Genomic DNA, 17,100 nt, shown 5'->3' with positions numbered 1-17,100 from the left:
GATCTGAGTGGGCATTCTATGTTGGATGTCTTGTTTGTCTATTTCTATGTCTGGCCTGATATGGTTCTCAATCAGAGGCAGGTGTTAGTCATTGTCTCTGATTGGGAACCATATTTAGGTAGCCTGGGTTTCACCGTGTGTTTGTGGGTGATTGTTCCTGTCTCTGTGTTTGTTGCACCAGATAGGGCTGTTTCGGTTTTCCACGTTTGTTGTTTTGTGTTGTTCGTGTTTCATCTTCATTAAAGATGTATCTAACTAACCACGCTGCATTTTGGTCCGATCCTTGTTCCACCTCTTCGTCAGAGGAGGAGTTAGAAGAAACTCGTTACAAATGTACAGACAATGATAATAAGATACAGTATTTGACATGTCCACACTGATAATATAGTTTTATTACACTGAGTCAGTCAGATGACATAACATAGTAACAACATATGTACCATCACTATTTTCATAGACGATCCCTAAACAGTGCTTCATATATATGCTCACACTTCACTGACAGTGGGCTCAATGGCATATTAATGGACAAAAGTCATGGATTTACAAGCCATTTAGTTACCAATAGGAACATCTAGAACAGTCTAATAGTTAAGGACGTGAACTTGCTAGCTCCAGTTGTTCAATGACTGTACAGTATCGGTTGTTTGTACTGTGCTGTACCCACAACAATCACCTATCATACAGTATACATACACACACATTTACCACAGTTAAATCCTACATATAGAAGACACATCCACAGAGGTGTTAACCTTTATCATTTTTGTACAGAAGGCAGTGGTTCATTCACTGAAGTTGATTGGTCGTTGTTGTGGCACCACTGCTCAGTTCGGGCGTTATTCTATTGGGCCGACCATTTATTTAGGCTCATTTTCATAATAAAGGGCATTATAAAAAATATAGTACAGTTCTTTAAACATTTATTTGAGCAAACATTCATATCTGTCCATTGCTGGCCTGATCATTTAAAACAGAACAGCAGCCATAGTAACAAAAAGACAAACAATTCACACAGGAGAGGCAAAATGGTCACGTTTTAACTTGAAGTGGTCTTTCAAAATGTCGACATAGCAGTGTGTAACAACGCCGCGATGAAGTCATGATTGACAGTAAAAACACTTGTTCCAACTGACGCAGTACTATGATGCCAAAAAACCATCAAATGTTCCAACGTGTCTCCAGTTTCCCCCCACTTGACTCTCTGAAGTCTAAAACATGATTATGTCAGTTGTTTTCAGGCTGAGCTTGCATGAACTGCTATGACACATGCTATGTAGACATTATGACGGGCCGGTTCAAGTCAAAGTGTTACCAACCGAAAGGCAAAAAACCAAAACACCTTTCAACTGGGAAACATCTGCAGATTCCTAAAAGTCACTCACAGCAATGAAGCAGCAAGATGTTTTGAAAGAAGCACATCAAAAGAGAATCGTCAAAGATAATTACACACATAAAGAAGTATCCAGTGTAGCATACTGCACATGGGCAGCAAAATTGTTCCTCCTGCCAGCCAATCTGCACCGCCACCTCGGTTAGTGAGAACATCCCCTGGAGGCTGGAGCTGGGACTTTCTTCATTCAGTCCTAGTGCTTAGGGATGTATGCGAGGAGGCATGTGAGGAGAGGTGGGAAGAGAGGGGAATTCAGTGGCAGTGCGGATGATGGTGTAAAGAATTTTATGGCGAGGGAAAAAAAAACCTGGAGCCCGGCCCTTCGCCATATCGCCATACACATGCCACCCACAAGCGGAAATGTCTCCAAAAATCATCCGGTCCCTCTTTGGCACGGGAGTTGTTGAAATGTTGGGTGAGTCACTTGTACTTGATACACACAATGTGCTTCTATAGAATTCTATAGGCTTTGTTCATTGAAAAGGTTCTCCCATGTCTCCAAATTGTATGTGGTAGAGAGAGACGAGAAGCCTGACCTCCTGAAGTCAGGCTCCAAGGGCATACCGGGGTAAAAGGTCATGGGAGGGTCTAGAGCAAGTTCTAGGTTAAAGAGCAGAGGGTAGCCAAGATCGACCTAACAGTTCATATAGGCCTCAGGCGTACAGTGATGTTTGTTTGGTTGGTCATTGGTCAGTATACATACATTACACACACGTGAAGTAGGCACGGCACGTGTCAGTGTCCTTAACCTGTCTTTTCTCAGCCAGCGTACACAGAGTTTGTCCAGTGTCTGTCTGTCAGTCACATACAGTTCCCAAGCGACCCAACGGCTTCGCCGCCTCAAGCCCACTCTTTTCTCTCTCTCTTTCTTACTCTGTCAAGCTCATTCTTTTCCTACCCTCCTTTTACCCCCTTGTCTTCAATCTCTCCCCATGCGCTCTCCTTTTCTCCTCAACAATTTTTCTTTCATCTCTCCCTCTCTCTCTCTCTCTCTCTTTCTTTCTCTCCATCACTCCCTCTCTCTCAGGTGCAGCAGTCTCGCTCCAGGGGGTGGCCCTGAGGAGTGGAGGAGGAAGAGGAGGATGAGGAGATGAGAGGGGGGTAGGGGCTCATCTTGTCTATGTTGACATAGGTGGTGTTGAGAAGGATGTAGTGCTCTCCGCTGAAGCTGGAGAAGATGGCGTTGATAAGGGATACCAGCTCTGAGAAGGTGGGCCTCCTCTCCGACTTGGGGTGCCAGCACTCGACCATCACGTTATACCTGGGGTGGGAGATAAGGGAGGGGAGGTGGTTAGGATAACATTTTGATGCATGGATAAGCCGATATGCAGGTGAAATACAATTATGTACATATGTTTTGCTCACTTAGATATTTAGTAGCCACCTTTATACTGAACAGAAGTATAACACAATTTCAACAATTTTACTAGGTTACAGTTCATATAACATTTTGTTACACCTGCAATTACATCTTCTAAATATGTGTATGTGACCAATCAAATTTGATTTGATATAAGGAAATCATTCAATTGAAATAAATAAACGAGGCCCTAATCTTTGGGTTTCAAATGACTGAGCAGGGGCACAGCCATGGGTGGGCCTGGGAGGGCATAAGCCCACCCACTTGAGAGCCAGGCCCGCCGCCCACTAGGGAGCCAAGCCAAGCTGAAACTTGAGACATCTGTGGCATTGTGTTGTGTGACAAAACTGCACATGTTAGAGTGGTCTTTTAATTTCCCTCAGCACAAGGTGCACCTGTGTTATGATCATGCAGTTTCGTCAGCTTCTTGATAAGCCACATCTGTCAGGTGGATGGATTATCTTGGCAAAGGAGAAATGCTCACTAACAGGGAGGTAAACACATTTGTGCACAAAATTTGAGAGAAATACATTTTTTGTGCATGTAGAACATTTCTGGAATTTTTTTATTTCAGCTCATGAAACATGGGACCAACACTTCACATGTTGCGTTTATATTTTTGTTCAGTGTAGTTTTGCCAGTTTTGCCACAGGGCCCCATTCATTCTGGAAATACTGCATGTCAGTGAATGTTCATGAAAAAAGACTCATATGAATGGTTATGGATCATTCCGTTTTGCTCTCCGCTTGGCTGAATCTAGACTAGGATTTACACCTCACCTGAAAACTCCCTCTGACTTACGGAGATGAATAGGGAGATAGTATTTTATTTTCACGAAATAATCATAGTTCGTACTTGGAAACATGTTGTTTTTACAGATTGGGGGAGATTAAGGAGATTATCTCATGTCTGTAGTGACCTGATTGATTCAGTAGTTATATATGCGTTACAGTTTACACAATTCTCTCTCCCCTCCCTCCCTCCCTCCCTCCCTCCCTCCCTCCCTCCCTCCCTCCCTCCCTCCCTCCCTCCCTCCCTCCCTCCCTCCCTCCCTCCCTCCCTCCCTCCCTCCCTCCCTCCCTCTATCTGGCTGTCTGCATCCCTCCCTCCCTCCCTCCGTCCGTCCGTCCCATTCCCTGTCTACATATCTGTCCGTCTCAGTCTTTTTCTTCAAGCAGACCATGCAGTACGTCAGGGTGGTGTTAACAATGGGCCTCTGTTCATCTCAATGTCTCTGTCAAGGACAAGCACTACTGAGACATCCCTATGTGCATTGGTCAAGGTGAAAGACAGGAGTGTGTGTGGGCAAATGTGTGCGTAGGAATATACTTTTATTAATACTGAAAGCATCTGTCTGCACATTATATTTGGGAGTGGTTGGGTATAAGCTTGATGGGTGTAAGTATACATGTCTGTTTGTTTATGAGTGTGGACACACACACACTTTCCACTCACAGTGCCTGTGTGTGTGTGCACTGCCCGTGTGTGTGTGTGCGTGTGTGTGTGTGTGTACAAGCGTGCACGCGTGATGTGTGTGCGTACTGTATATGAATGTGTGTTTGTGTGTGTGTGTGTTCACTCACAGTGGATCAGGGCAGAACTCTGGCTGCAGCAGCCGTCTCCCTTGCAGCAGGAACACAGTGATGTCAAAAGAGTTGACGTCCGAATACGGCGGGGCTCCCCGGGTCATCAGTTCCCATAGCAACACGCCAAACGACCACTGAAACATTGAACACCAGATGGACCAATTACACATCAGATCACATCACAGTACATCACAGGCTGCATCTGAAATGGCACTCTATTCCCTATGGGTCCTGGTCAAAAGAAGTGCACCATATAGGGAATAGGGTGTCATTTCGAACACAGGCCAAGTCAGTCCTAATTAGATCATTTCCCTTCTGGCCTTCAGTGATGAGAGCAGCCAGCCGGGAAGAGTGTTAAAATCCGCTAACCTTAGTGAGATCACAGACAGATACTGTAGCAGAGAGTGACAAGCTAAACCTATATACCTCAACCAGAGATGGAACGGTACAGTGGTGGTTTGTTAAGGCAGAGTGGAGTTCGAGGGGTTGAGAGGATGGAGCTCTGATTAAGTTCCAAAGAATTAAGCTTGCTACTTATTTATCACAGGTTATCATCGTGTGTGTGTGTTAGAATAGACGGGAGAATGATTACGTAATACTGTAAGTGAATGAAGGAGTGAGTAGTAGTGTATATACAGTACCAGTCAAAAGTTTGGACACACCTACTCATTCAAGCATTTTGTTCTTTATTTTTTAATATTTTCTATAAGTGAAGACATCCAAACTATGAAATAACACATATGGAATCATGTACTAACCAAAAAAGTGTTAAACAAATCAAAATATCTTTAAGATTTTAGATTTTTTTATTTTTATGACAGCTTTGCATACTCTTGGCATTCTCTCAACCAGCTTCACCTGGAATGCTTTTCCAACAGTCTTGAAGAAGTTCCCACATATGATGAGCATGTGTTGGCTGCTTTTCCTTCATTCTGCGGTCCAACTCATCCCAAACTGTCTCAATTGGTTTGAGGTCGGGTGATTGTGGAGGCCAGGTCATCTGATGCAGCACTCCATCACTCTCCTTCTTGGTAAAATAGCCCTTATACAGCCTGGAGGTGTGTTGCGTCATTGTCCCATTGAAAAACAAAGTCCCAGACAGTGTCACCAGCAAAGCACCCCCACACCATCACACCTCCTCCTCCATGCTTCACGGTGGGAAACACACATAGGAGATAATCCGTTCACCTACTCTGCGTCTCACAAAGAGGTTGGAACCAAAAATCTCAAATTTGGACTCAAAAGACAGATTTCCACAAGTCTAATGTACATTGCTCATGTTTCTTGGCCCAAGCAAGTCTTTTCTTATTGGTGCCCTTTAGTAATGGTTTCTTTGCAGCAGTTCGACCATGAAGGCCTGATCCATACAGTCTCCTCTGAACAGTTGATGTTGAGATGTGTCTGTTACTTGAACTCTGTGAAGCATTTATTTGGGCTGCAATCTGAGGTGCAGTTAACTCTCATGTATTTATCCTCTGCAGCAGAGGTAATTCTGGGTCTTCCTTTCCTGTGGTGGTCCTCATGAACACCAGTTTCATCATTGCGCTTGATGGTTTTTGCAACTGTTCTTGATGGTTTTTGCAAAAGTTCTTGAAATGTTCTTGATTGACCGACATTCATGTCTTAAATTAATGATGAACTCTCGTTTCTCTTTGCTTATTTGAGCTGTTCTTGCCATAATACGGACATGGCCTTTTACCAAATAGGGCTATATTCTGTATACCACTCCTACCTTGTCACAACACAACTGACTGGCTCAAATACAAAAAGAAGGAAAGAAATTCCACAAATGTACAGAAATGCATTCCAGGTAACTACCTCATTAAGATGGTTGAGAAAATCCAAAGTCTGCAAAGCTGTCATCAAGGCAAAGGGTGACTACTTTGAAGAATCTCAAATATAAAATATATTTAGATTTGTTTTAAAAAAGTGCGTTACTACATGATTTATTGTATGTTATTTCATCATTTTGATGTCTTCACTATTATTCTACAATGAAGAAAATAGTAAAAATAAAGAAAACCCTTGAATGAGTAGGTGTGTCCAAACTTTTGACTGGCACGGTACATTCGTGTGTGCCTGAGTGTGTGTGCATGACTATCGCCTCGTAGCACTCACCTCTGTCATCATGAATTACTTTGAGAGGCTATTTAAGGATCATTTCACCTCTACCTTACCTGACACCCTAGACCCACTTCAATCTGCTTACCGCCCCAATAGCCCCACAGACGATGCAATCGCCATCACACTGCACACTGCCCTATCCCATCTGTACAAGAGGAATACCTATGTAAGAATGCTGTTCATTGACTATAGATCAACCTTCAACACCATAGTACCCTCCAAGCTAATCATCAAGCTCAGGGCCCTGGGTCTGAACCTCATCCTTTGCATATGGGTCTTGGACTTCTTGACGGGCTACCCCCAGGTGGTGAAGGTCGGCAACAACACCTCCACTCCGCTGATCCTCAACACTGGGCCCCACAAGGTTGCGTACTCAGCCCCTTGTTCACCCATGACTGCGTGGCCACACACACACCTCCAACTAAATTGTCAAGTTTGCAGACGACACAACTATAGTAGGCCTGATTACCAACAATGACGAGACAGCCTACAGGTAGGAGGTGAGGGCCCTGGCGGAGTGGTGCCAGGAAAATAACCTCTCCCTCAACGTCAACAAAACGAAGGCGCTGATCGTGGACATTAAAAAGCAGAGGGAGCAACCCCATACCCACATTGACGGGCCGCAGTGGAGAAGATGGAAAGCTTCAAGTTCCTCTGCATACACATCACTGATGATCTGAAATGGTCCACCCACACAGACAGTGGGGTGAAGAAGGTGCAACAGCGCCTTTTCAACCTCAGGAGGCTGAAGAAATTTGGCTTGGCCCCTAAGACCCTCACAAACAGATGCACATTTTTTTACAGATGCACAATTGAGAGCATCCTGTTGGGCTGCATCACCGCCTGGTACGGCAACTGCACCACCCACAACTGCAGGGCTCTCCAGAGGGTGGTGCGACCTGCCCAACGAATCACCAGGGGAAAAACTACCTGCCCTCCAGTACACCTGCAGCACCCGATGCCACAGGAAGGCCAAAAAGATCATCAAGGACATCAACCACCCGAGTCATGGCCTGTTCCTCCCTCTATCATCCAGAAGGCAAGGTCAGTACAGCTGCATCAAAGCTGGGACCGAGAGACTAAAAAACAGCTTCTAGCTCAAGGCCATCAGACTGTTAAATAGCCTTCACTAGCCAGCTACCACCCGGTTACTCAACCCTGCACCTTAGAGGCTGCTGCCCTATATACATAGACATGGAATCATTGGTCACTTTAATAATGGAACACTAGTCACTTTAATAATGTTTACATACTGCTTAACTCATTTCCTATGTATATACTGCAATATATTCTACTGTAATTTAGTCATTGCACGTCTTAATATTTATATATTTCTTAATTCCATTATTTTACTTTTGGATTTGTGTGTATTTCGCCGCACCCGCAATAACATCTGCTAAATATGTGTATGTGACCAATAACATTTGATTTGATGTGTGTGCTTGGGTAGTCTCTCACCACATCTGACTTTGGGGTGAACTTGTGTGTCTGCAGGCTCTCCAGGGCCATCCACTTGACAGGCAGTTTGACTCCACTCTTGTTGTGGATGCTGTAGTACTCCTTATCATACACATCCCTGGCCAGGCCAAAGTCTGCCACCTTCACTGTGTAGCTTTCATCCAGCCTAGGAGAGAGCGAGATGGATTGGGTCAACAACAGCTTTACAGCATACAAACAGCGCTAGGGAAACTGACAGCCATGTTGGATCCAAACATTCTTATATTATCTTGTAATGGTTGGAGCCCAAATGGCGTCTTTTCCAATGCCGGAATCTCAAAGTATGCATGACTGTATGCCTCTCTCACTACAAAGATGGGTACCCGTTCACGCACTGACTGTTTGAGATTGCATTTGACAGTTGGTTCCAGATCTTACATGCAGTTCCTTGCGGCTAGGTCTCTGTGGACAAACTTCTTGCTGGCCAGATACTCCATGCCCCGGGCCACCTGCAGACCAAAGCCCATCAGGTCCTTCACTGTGGGGTTCTAAAGAAACAAGGAAGAGGGTGGAGGTGAGATACACGTCACACATGTATCCACTGGTGCTGGGGGGGGGAATACTTCATATAGGAAGTAAAGCACACAAATACAGAAAGAAAAGCTCACACATGGAAAATGCTGTACTCCTGTACCTACATATACAAATGTTTCAGCTGCATTGGACTTTGTCTGACATTACTTCATGTATGACCAGAGTGTGTGTGTGTGTGTGTGTGTCGTACATGTGTCTCTTCCCGTATGAAGTTCCTGAGGTCTCCGTGCTTCATGTACGGCAGCACCACCAGAGGAGAGCCCTCAGTGGGCAGACAGATCCCTAGTAGAGAGAGCACGTTGGGGTGGCTGAAGTCCTTCATGATGATCCCCTCCTTCAGGAACTGAGACACCTCCTCCAGGTCAGTGATCCCTGACAACCCGGCAAGATATTACAGAATGACTTGTTTACTTATTTCGCCAAGTTACTGAAAAGAGAACACATTCTCTTTTATACAACATCCTGACATTAAAGTCTGTATTATAATCATGCATTGCCACCACCAAAAACGCAAACAAAACAGGCCCTGGAGCCATAAGCCTAAATCTCTTTACCGTGCCATCTAAACCTTAGTAAGCAGCCCATGAGGAGCCAGTCTTCAGGCTGTCTGAGCATTGGGACTGTGACCCTAAACCAAACCTATAGGCAACCGCTACGCAACACTCCCATTACCCAATCGAATCAGTGCTCCTGGTGTCACGCTCTTTCCCCCTCCCCTCTCTTCTAATCTCGTTTAAAACGGAATCTCATTTAGCTAAGATAAAACAGCTGATTGCCCTTTCACTGGAACTACCAGATGACGACACACTCAAACGGAAAAAAGAAGACTTGGCATTTAATGCTGAGTTTTAAAAAAAGAAGACAATATGGCTGTTCAGCTGCAAGAGTTCAAACTACACTTTTCTGTATTGCAGAAACAACATGGTGACATCACCTACAATATTCACCGAAAACACTGTGTCTTTGCCAAGACAGTGACACAGTTCCCCAGAGAACTTCGTTTTCTTTAAAGTTCCCCAGGGAACTTCAGGTCACTGTAAACTCAATGAGAAGGCCAAGGCTCAGAGAACAATGTCTGAACGAAAGGCAGAGGTAACTCTATCGCTATGGGTTACCAGCCGAGTGCCCTCAATCGCTATGGGTTACCACCAGTCCAGCAGGCAGATCTCACCAAAGCCTTATCTAGGACATTAATCTCCCAGGGTAAAGTGACAGGTTACACGATTAGAGACAGGGGGACCCTAATGTCATCCTCGTCGCCAGGAGCCCATTCATCTCAATCATCCTTCCACAGGCCACACCGCTGCGGCTGTGTGTGTCATTGTGTGTGTGTGTGTGTGTTGTGTGTCAAGAGCCCAGCTGGAATGAGATAAGGCCCTCTAATGTTATTGTGGCATTGCATTGTTGCTATGATATCATATCACATCATAGCTATGAGATTTGAATGAATGAATAGGGGGTGACTGAGGTTGGATTCTGCTTATATGGTTGAATTTTGGACATGGTTAGTCAGGTGTGTTTCCAATGGAATCCACGGTCTAGGTACGGTAGCTCCTCTTAGCATTATTATTGTATCTTCGGCCATGTTCCAGACGAAGATCTGGCCTTTCCTGTTTCTGATCATCCCAACCACGTCCAAGTCGGAACCCCTTAGCTTCAAAAGGTTTTCTCTCGTTTTGTGTCTGAACACAACCCTGGTCAAGTGACTTTGTGATGTGGCTCTTTTGGTCATGCTGTGGTCTGTACTCACGGTTGAGGGACTTGATGGCACAGTGCTGTTTCTGACCGTCAGCCTCTAACAAGGTCCCATGGAACACACAGCCAAAGTGACCTGTGAAGAAAAAAAGAGAGAGAAACATAAGAGATGAAGCTCAAATGGGTGTCAAAATAAGCTAGAAACAGAGTACTTGCTGTAAGAGGAATGCTTGATGCTGGAAACCCTTGTTTTTTTTTATAGACATACTTCTTTAGACCAGTAAGTCAATGGAGCAATTAAAAAAATATATGTACTTATTTATTTAATTTTATTTAACTAGGAAAGTCAGTTAAGAACAAATTCTTGTTTACGATGACGGCCTAGGAACAGTGGGTTAACTTCCTTGTTCAGGGGAGTCAGGCAGGCTGAAAAGCGAGATTCCCCTTTGTTGAAGTCTCGATTACTTCTATGAAGCTCTACTTGAGGCGCCCATTCATTCCCTTCAGTTGAGTTCAATAGGGTTCATTAGAGGCTATATCGCCCCATATCTGAGTTACTGTGGCCTTTATTACATGTGGTCTGGGGGGCTCAGTGCAGCTTTGCAAGGGTGTTGGGCTACTCTGAGGTGTTCTCCCATCACGATCCTTGCAGATGCACTGAGGGCTCGGGTTACACCACACGGATAAACAATGGTGCTCGGAATTCTACCCGGGAATAAATCATCCCACGCCACCCCATAATCCTGCTTCAGAATCTCCAGGCTTCCCTGAGGGCCGAGTCAAGGGGGAGGGGGGATTTTTGGGGGGAGCATTGTCCCTGAAAATTGTGCAGATGTTAATAACAGAGAAAGGCCTTTCTCCTTTTTCTGTTTTCATATCTGAATGTCAAACCTGGTGGTTTGATTATGTTGGTCACTAAGCTCTAACATGGTGAATACTGCATTTAGGTGTATCCCCTATGGGGATGGATTCTGATATTACCATGGTTGAGACCTACAGATTCCCTAAAGTCCGAGTCTGAGTATACACTACTTGTATGTGGACACCGGCTTGTCGAACATCTCATTCCAGAATCATGGGCATTCATTTGGAGTTGGTCCACCCTTTGCTGCTATAACAGCCTCCACTCCTCGTCTGGGAAGGCTTTCCATTAGACGTGGGAACATTGCTGCGGGGACTTGCTTCCATTCGGCCACAAGAGCATTAGTGAGATCCGGCACTGATGTTGAGCGATTTTTACACGCTATGATCTTCAGCGTTCGGTAGTCCCGTTCTGTGAGCTTGTGTGGCCTACCACTTCGAGGCTGAGCCGTTATTGTTCCTAGACATTTCCACTTCACAATAACAGCACTTACAGTTGACCTGGGCAGCTTCAGCAAAACAGAAATTTGACAAACTGACTAGTTGGAAAGGTAGCATCCTATGCCGGTGCCACGTTGAAAGTCACTGAGCTCTCCAGTAAGGCCACTCTGCTGCCAATGTTTGTCTATGGAGGTTGCATGGCTCTGTGCTCTATTTTATACACGTGTCAGCAACAGGTGTGGCTAAAATAGCCAAATCCACTCATTTGAAGGGTTGTCCACATACTTTTGTATATCTAGTGTACTTTGACTAAAACTATGACTTATTGAGTTAAATCGTTGGACAACATCATGGGTAAGCTCGGGGGGTCTTTCAGCTGAAAACATTTGAAGTGGTGACCACATACTTTTGGCCATTTGGTGTACGTTAAGGTAATGTGTGTGTAGGTGTGTGTGTTCATGGATGTGGGTGTCTTTTCATGTATCAGAAGTATGTATAGTAGATACAGTTCCGACCCCATCATCAAGTTCGCTGACGACATGACAGTAGTAGGCCTGATTACCAAAAATGATGACACACCTACAGGGAAGAGGTAGGACCCCAGCCATCTGAGCCATGGCCTGTTCTCCCCATTTCCATCACTCAGACGTGGGCAGTATAGGAGAATCATGACAAAAACTGTCAGAATGGCCAATAGCTTCTACCCCCAGACCATCAGGCTGCTGAATAGCCACCACTCGTCAGCTACCTGCTCTCCTTGTCCCCCTCCTGCCTCCTGGACTATCCATCCATCCCTGTACATGTCTATCCTATATATGTCTATCCCACACACATGTATGATCATCCCACTCACCTCTGCCTATGACCTGGTTTAGGTGTAACAGCAGGTGTTCCCTGGCGATGACCACATGTTGAACCTCCTTCAGCAGGTCAGGGTGCAGCTGGGACGTGTCGATGTGGACCGAGGCCGACAGGAGAGGGGACACCAGCTCCCCCTCCACCCCCAGACCTATCCCCATCCCCATGCCACCCAGCCCCAGCCTGGGGGACAGGAGTTCCCCATGGCCCCCGTAGATGGGGGGAGCCCCCCTGCACGACTCTGGCCTCTCCACGCCCTGGTCTGAAACAATATAGCCAAAGGTCAATTACTACAGGGTGTCAGGGTTAGAGGTCAGCGTTAGGTCAGATGATCACAGAGTGATGCCAGAGAGAGTCATGGTTACAGAACGGAAGAGGGAGAACCTGAGCCCTGCCCAGTACATGCAGAGGAAAGTGAGAAAGGTAGTTATGTTGCTTTCTTCCCTTTATGTCAGTGTTGCTCGAATGAGTGGAAACAGTTGGGGTTATATTGAAAGAGGTTCATGCAGGGATGGACCACTCTAGTCCTTAGAAGTTGCAGCACATCTCTGGGTTATGAACTTACGAGTTAGAAGTTTGAAGGGGCCAATCATTGCGACATCCATTTTTTTTTTTTAATGAATCATATGTACCCATTGATTCTTGAAGAATATAATGTGTAAATAGTTCATAAGCTTAGCTCAACTGTCATAACCCACAATATAAACTTGTTTTACTCCAAAGTTTAAAAGCAAAGTAAATGTAAACAAACACTGTACAGCCTCAAAACATGGTTGCATCTGTAGTGTTGATATCATGGATGGTCTGTCAGTGCATCTATAGCTCTGACTATGAATTTGAGAGTCGTTACATTCCTCCAGCCCCATTCCTCAGCTTTTTACCGAAACAATGGCAGTCGAGTACAGTTTGTAAGTGTTTCAAAATAGCCACTTTAAGTTTAGGAAAGGAAAGCAAGCATCGTTAGTACAGGGTTATAAGGTCAGCGTTAGTGTTAGGACAGGGTTAGTGTTAGGATTAGGGCCATGGTGTTGTGTCAGGAAACGTACCCTCCAGCAGGGTGGTTCTATAGTCCACCGACTCGTGGGACACCATTTCGTTAGTAGGGCTGACGCTTCGGGCGTTTGCCAACATGTCCAAGTGCTGAATGTGAGCCCGGCCATCATACCAAACCTTACCCTCAGCCAGATCTAGAGACCAGAGAGATGGAGAGGGGGAGAAGAGGGGGAGTGGGTGGTGGTGGGTGGGTGGGTGTTTTGGCAAGAGAGAGAGAAAGAGGGAGGGAGGTAGGTAGGTAGAGGATTGGATGTAGGGAATGTGATGAGATGTAGGGAAGAGAGGGGTGGCAGAGAGAGGTGAGCGATAGGGAAAGATGGGGTAAAGGTGGAGGGAGATGGTAGGACCAGAGAAAGGGAGAGAGAGAGAGAGAAACACAGTCATTGAAGGAGAAGGACAGAGCGCTCCACCATTTCTCCCATCGTGACCAGCCAGTCAGCACAACATCTCCAGCAACCCCACAGCCATCCCAACACGGCTAGTAGGAGTTGGACATACGTGCAAGCGTACACACGCACACAAAACCCACACAAACAAAAACATAGCAAATCCTGTATATCACATTTCTATAATAACACACGTACCGTCAATGTGCTTGTTCCTCCTTTTCCAGATGAATAGAGCGAGCAGCAGAAGTAGTAACAGGCTGACACACACACAGCCAGCTATCAGCCCTCTGTAGTCCTGTTCATGAGCCAACATCACTCTTCCCAGACTCACTGAAGACGATGCCTGACGCCACTACGCACACACAATACACACGCACAGAAAGGAGAGGAGAACAGTGAGTGAGATGTACAACTAATACTGAAATACTGTAAATCAATTCTAGTTGTTTCAACTGATTATTATTAAGTAACTGGTTCCCCAGCCTTTTTAAGTTGACTCAACTTTTTGATCAAAGTGTTACCTGAACTTAAACGTTTTTAGTTGGCCCAAACTTAGCTCCGACTTGAAACTTTAAATGATGTGTTTGCTCAACTTGTGTCACGGATCCCTCCGGGAACTTTCATCACGCACACCTTTCTCCTATTCCCACTGATTAGTATTTGTATGTATGTGCCCTTTGGTGTCCATGGTCTTGTTGATTACTTGTTGTTACAATGTCCATTGGTGCGTGTGAGTACCTGTGCTGTGTGTTTTGGGCTTTCGTGCCTTTGTGGATTGCGCAGATGATTATGGGTCTCGTCCCGTGTGTTAATCATTGTGGCGTGTGTACAGTAATTAAAACTCATTTTTCAACCACTCCACAAATTTCTTGTTAACAAACTATAGTTTTGGCAAGTCGGTTAGGACATCTACTTTGTGCATGACACAAGTAAGGTGTACTTCTGGATGTCATTTCAAGGCCTACCTTCAAACTCAGTGCCTCTTTGCTTGACATCATGGGAAAATCAAGAAATCAACCAAGACCTCAGGAAATTTTTTTAGACCTCCACAAGTTTGGTTCATCCTTGGGAGCAATTTCCAAACACCTGAAGGTACCATGTTCATCTATACAAACAATAGTACTCAAGTATAAACACCATGGGACCATGCAGCCGTGATACCGCTCAGGAAGGAGATGCGTTCTGTCTCCTAGAGATGAACGTACATTGGTGCGAAAAGTGCAAATAAACCCCAGAACAACAGCAAAGGACCTTGTGAAGATGCTGGAGGAAACAGGTACAAAGTATCTATATCCACAGTAAAACGAGTCCTATATTGACATAACCTGAACGGCCACTCAGCAAGGAAGAAGCAACTTCTTCAAAACCGCCATAAAAACTCAAGACTATGGTTTGCAACTGCACATGGGGACATATATGGTACTTTTTGGAGAAATGTCCTCTGGTCTGATGAAACAAAAACAGAACTGTTTGGCCATAATGACCATCGTTATGTTTGGAGGAAAAAGGGGGAAGCTTGCAAGCCGAAGAACACCATCCCAACCATGAAGCACGGGGGTGGCAGCATCATGTTGTGGGGGTGCTTTGCTGCAGGAGGGTCTGGTGCACTTCAGAAAATAGCTGGCATCATGAGTAAGACATCAGTCAGGAAGCTTGGTTGCGAATGGGTCTTCCAAATGGACAATGACCCCAAGCATACTTCCAAAGTTGTGGCAAAATGGCTTAAGGACAACAAAGTCAAGGTATTGGAGTGGCCATCCCAAAACCCTGACCTCAAACCTATAGAACATTTGTGGGCAGAACTGAAAAGCATGTGCAAGCAAGGAGGCCTACAAACCTGACTCAGTTACACCAGCTCTGTCAGGAGGAACGGGCCAAAATTCACCCAACTTATTGTGGGAAGCTTATGAAAGAATACCCAAAACATTTGACTCAAGTTAAACCATTTAAAGGCAATGTTACCAAATACTAATTGAGTGTATGTAAACTTATGACCCATTGGGAATGTGATGAAAAAAAAAAAAAGCTGAAATAAATAATTCTCTCTACTATTATTCTGACATTTCACATTCTTACAATAAAGTGGTGATCCTAACTGACCTAAGACAGGGAATTATTAGTAGGATTAAATGTCAGGAATTGTGAAAAACAGAGTTTAAATATATTTGGCTAAGATGTATTTAAATGTCCGACTTCAACTGTATTTATTCAAGGTACTCCTCGCTCTTTTGTTTGGGTTTCTACCCCGTGTTTTGTATACGTGTTTGTTTGGTCTTCGTTCCTGTGCCTTTACACGGCACGCCGTAATTTGGGCTGAATAAAACCCCATTACGCATTGCTGCACCTGTCTCCCGAATCATTTATACCAGCGTGACAACTTGTTTTAGACAGTAAGTTCATTCAGCTAGAAATTATTATTTCAGCATCTTACCTAAATAGGGCTCTGCAGCTGGTTACATACAAACAGTGATTTTAACATACAATGTTTCCAAATTATGTATTTAACCTATATGATGTTGACCTATATGACCTATATGATTACATTGTGCATGCTAATTCATATAGTAATTAATATTCATGTCCTCACATGGGATTTTAACATACAACTTTTTGGTTCATGGCATGGTAATAATAGATAAACAATGAGTAACGATAACTTGGCTATATACAAGGGGTACCAGTACCGGGTGGATGTGCAGGGGTACGAGGTAATTAGGTAGATATAACTACAAATATATGTAAATATAACTATGAATAAAGTGACAGATAGTAAACAGTAACAGCAGCGTATGTGATGAGGCAAAAAAGTTAGTGCAAAAAGGGTCAATCCAGGTCGTCCAGGTAGCTATTTGGTTAACTATTTAACTGACTATTTAGCAGTGTTATGGCTTGGGGGTAGAAGCTGTTCAGGGTCCTGGTGGTTCCAGACTTGGTGCATCGGTACCGCTTGAGAACCGTCTATGACTTGGGTGGCTGGAGTATTTAACACCGCCTGGTATAGAGGTCCTGGATGGCAGGGAGTTCGGCCCCAGTGATGAACTGGGCCGTATACACTACCCTCTGTAGCACCTTGCGGTCGGATGACAAGCAGTTGCCAAGTATGTAATACGCTAGTATGGGTTATCGGACACGGCCACCGTCTCCTCTCCAGGGGCCTCATTTATAAGTGTTGCGTAATTTTAACATGAAAGATCTGCACAAAAATATTTAGATGTATAAACTTGGTGAATGCCATACAAGTTTCCCATTATGAAATCAGACCTGTCGTAAAACTGTGAACACGTGAACAACCATTATAACTCGTCCTGA

The 17,100-nt window shown here is 44.7% G+C and overlaps 1 protein-coding gene across 2 annotated transcripts in view; it reads right to left on the bottom strand.

Moving 5' to 3' along the window:
- Positions 1 to 372: 372 nt before the first annotated feature.
- LOC135524119 (hepatocyte growth factor receptor-like) overlaps positions 373 to 17,100 on the bottom strand; it is a 72,185-nt gene continuing 55,457 nt past the window's right edge. For both annotated transcript variants that reach the window (XM_064951326.1, XM_064951325.1), the window contains 9 exons: positions 13,987 to 14,143; positions 13,396 to 13,536; positions 12,345 to 12,611; positions 10,245 to 10,325; positions 8,685 to 8,866; positions 8,339 to 8,448; positions 7,922 to 8,087; positions 4,337 to 4,473; positions 373 to 2,654 (listed from right to left, as the gene is read on the bottom strand). In XM_064951326.1, coding sequence (XP_064807398.1) covers positions 2,417 to 2,654; positions 4,337 to 4,473; positions 7,922 to 8,087; positions 8,339 to 8,448; positions 8,685 to 8,866; positions 10,245 to 10,325; positions 12,345 to 12,611; positions 13,396 to 13,536; positions 13,987 to 14,143 — 1,479 coding nt within the window. In that variant the 3' untranslated portion in view covers positions 373 to 2,416. The remainder of the gene's footprint in view (positions 2,655 to 4,336; positions 4,474 to 7,921; positions 8,088 to 8,338; positions 8,449 to 8,684; positions 8,867 to 10,244; positions 10,326 to 12,344; positions 12,612 to 13,395; positions 13,537 to 13,986; positions 14,144 to 17,100) is intronic.

This window comes from Oncorhynchus masou, chromosome 31, assembly GCF_036934945.1.
Source record: "Oncorhynchus masou masou isolate Uvic2021 chromosome 31, UVic_Omas_1.1, whole genome shotgun sequence".
Taxonomy (NCBI): domain Eukaryota; kingdom Metazoa; phylum Chordata; class Actinopteri; order Salmoniformes; family Salmonidae; genus Oncorhynchus; species Oncorhynchus masou.
The sequence above is the reverse complement of the archived record's forward strand: the minus strand, read 5'-3'. Positions and strand labels throughout refer to the sequence as shown.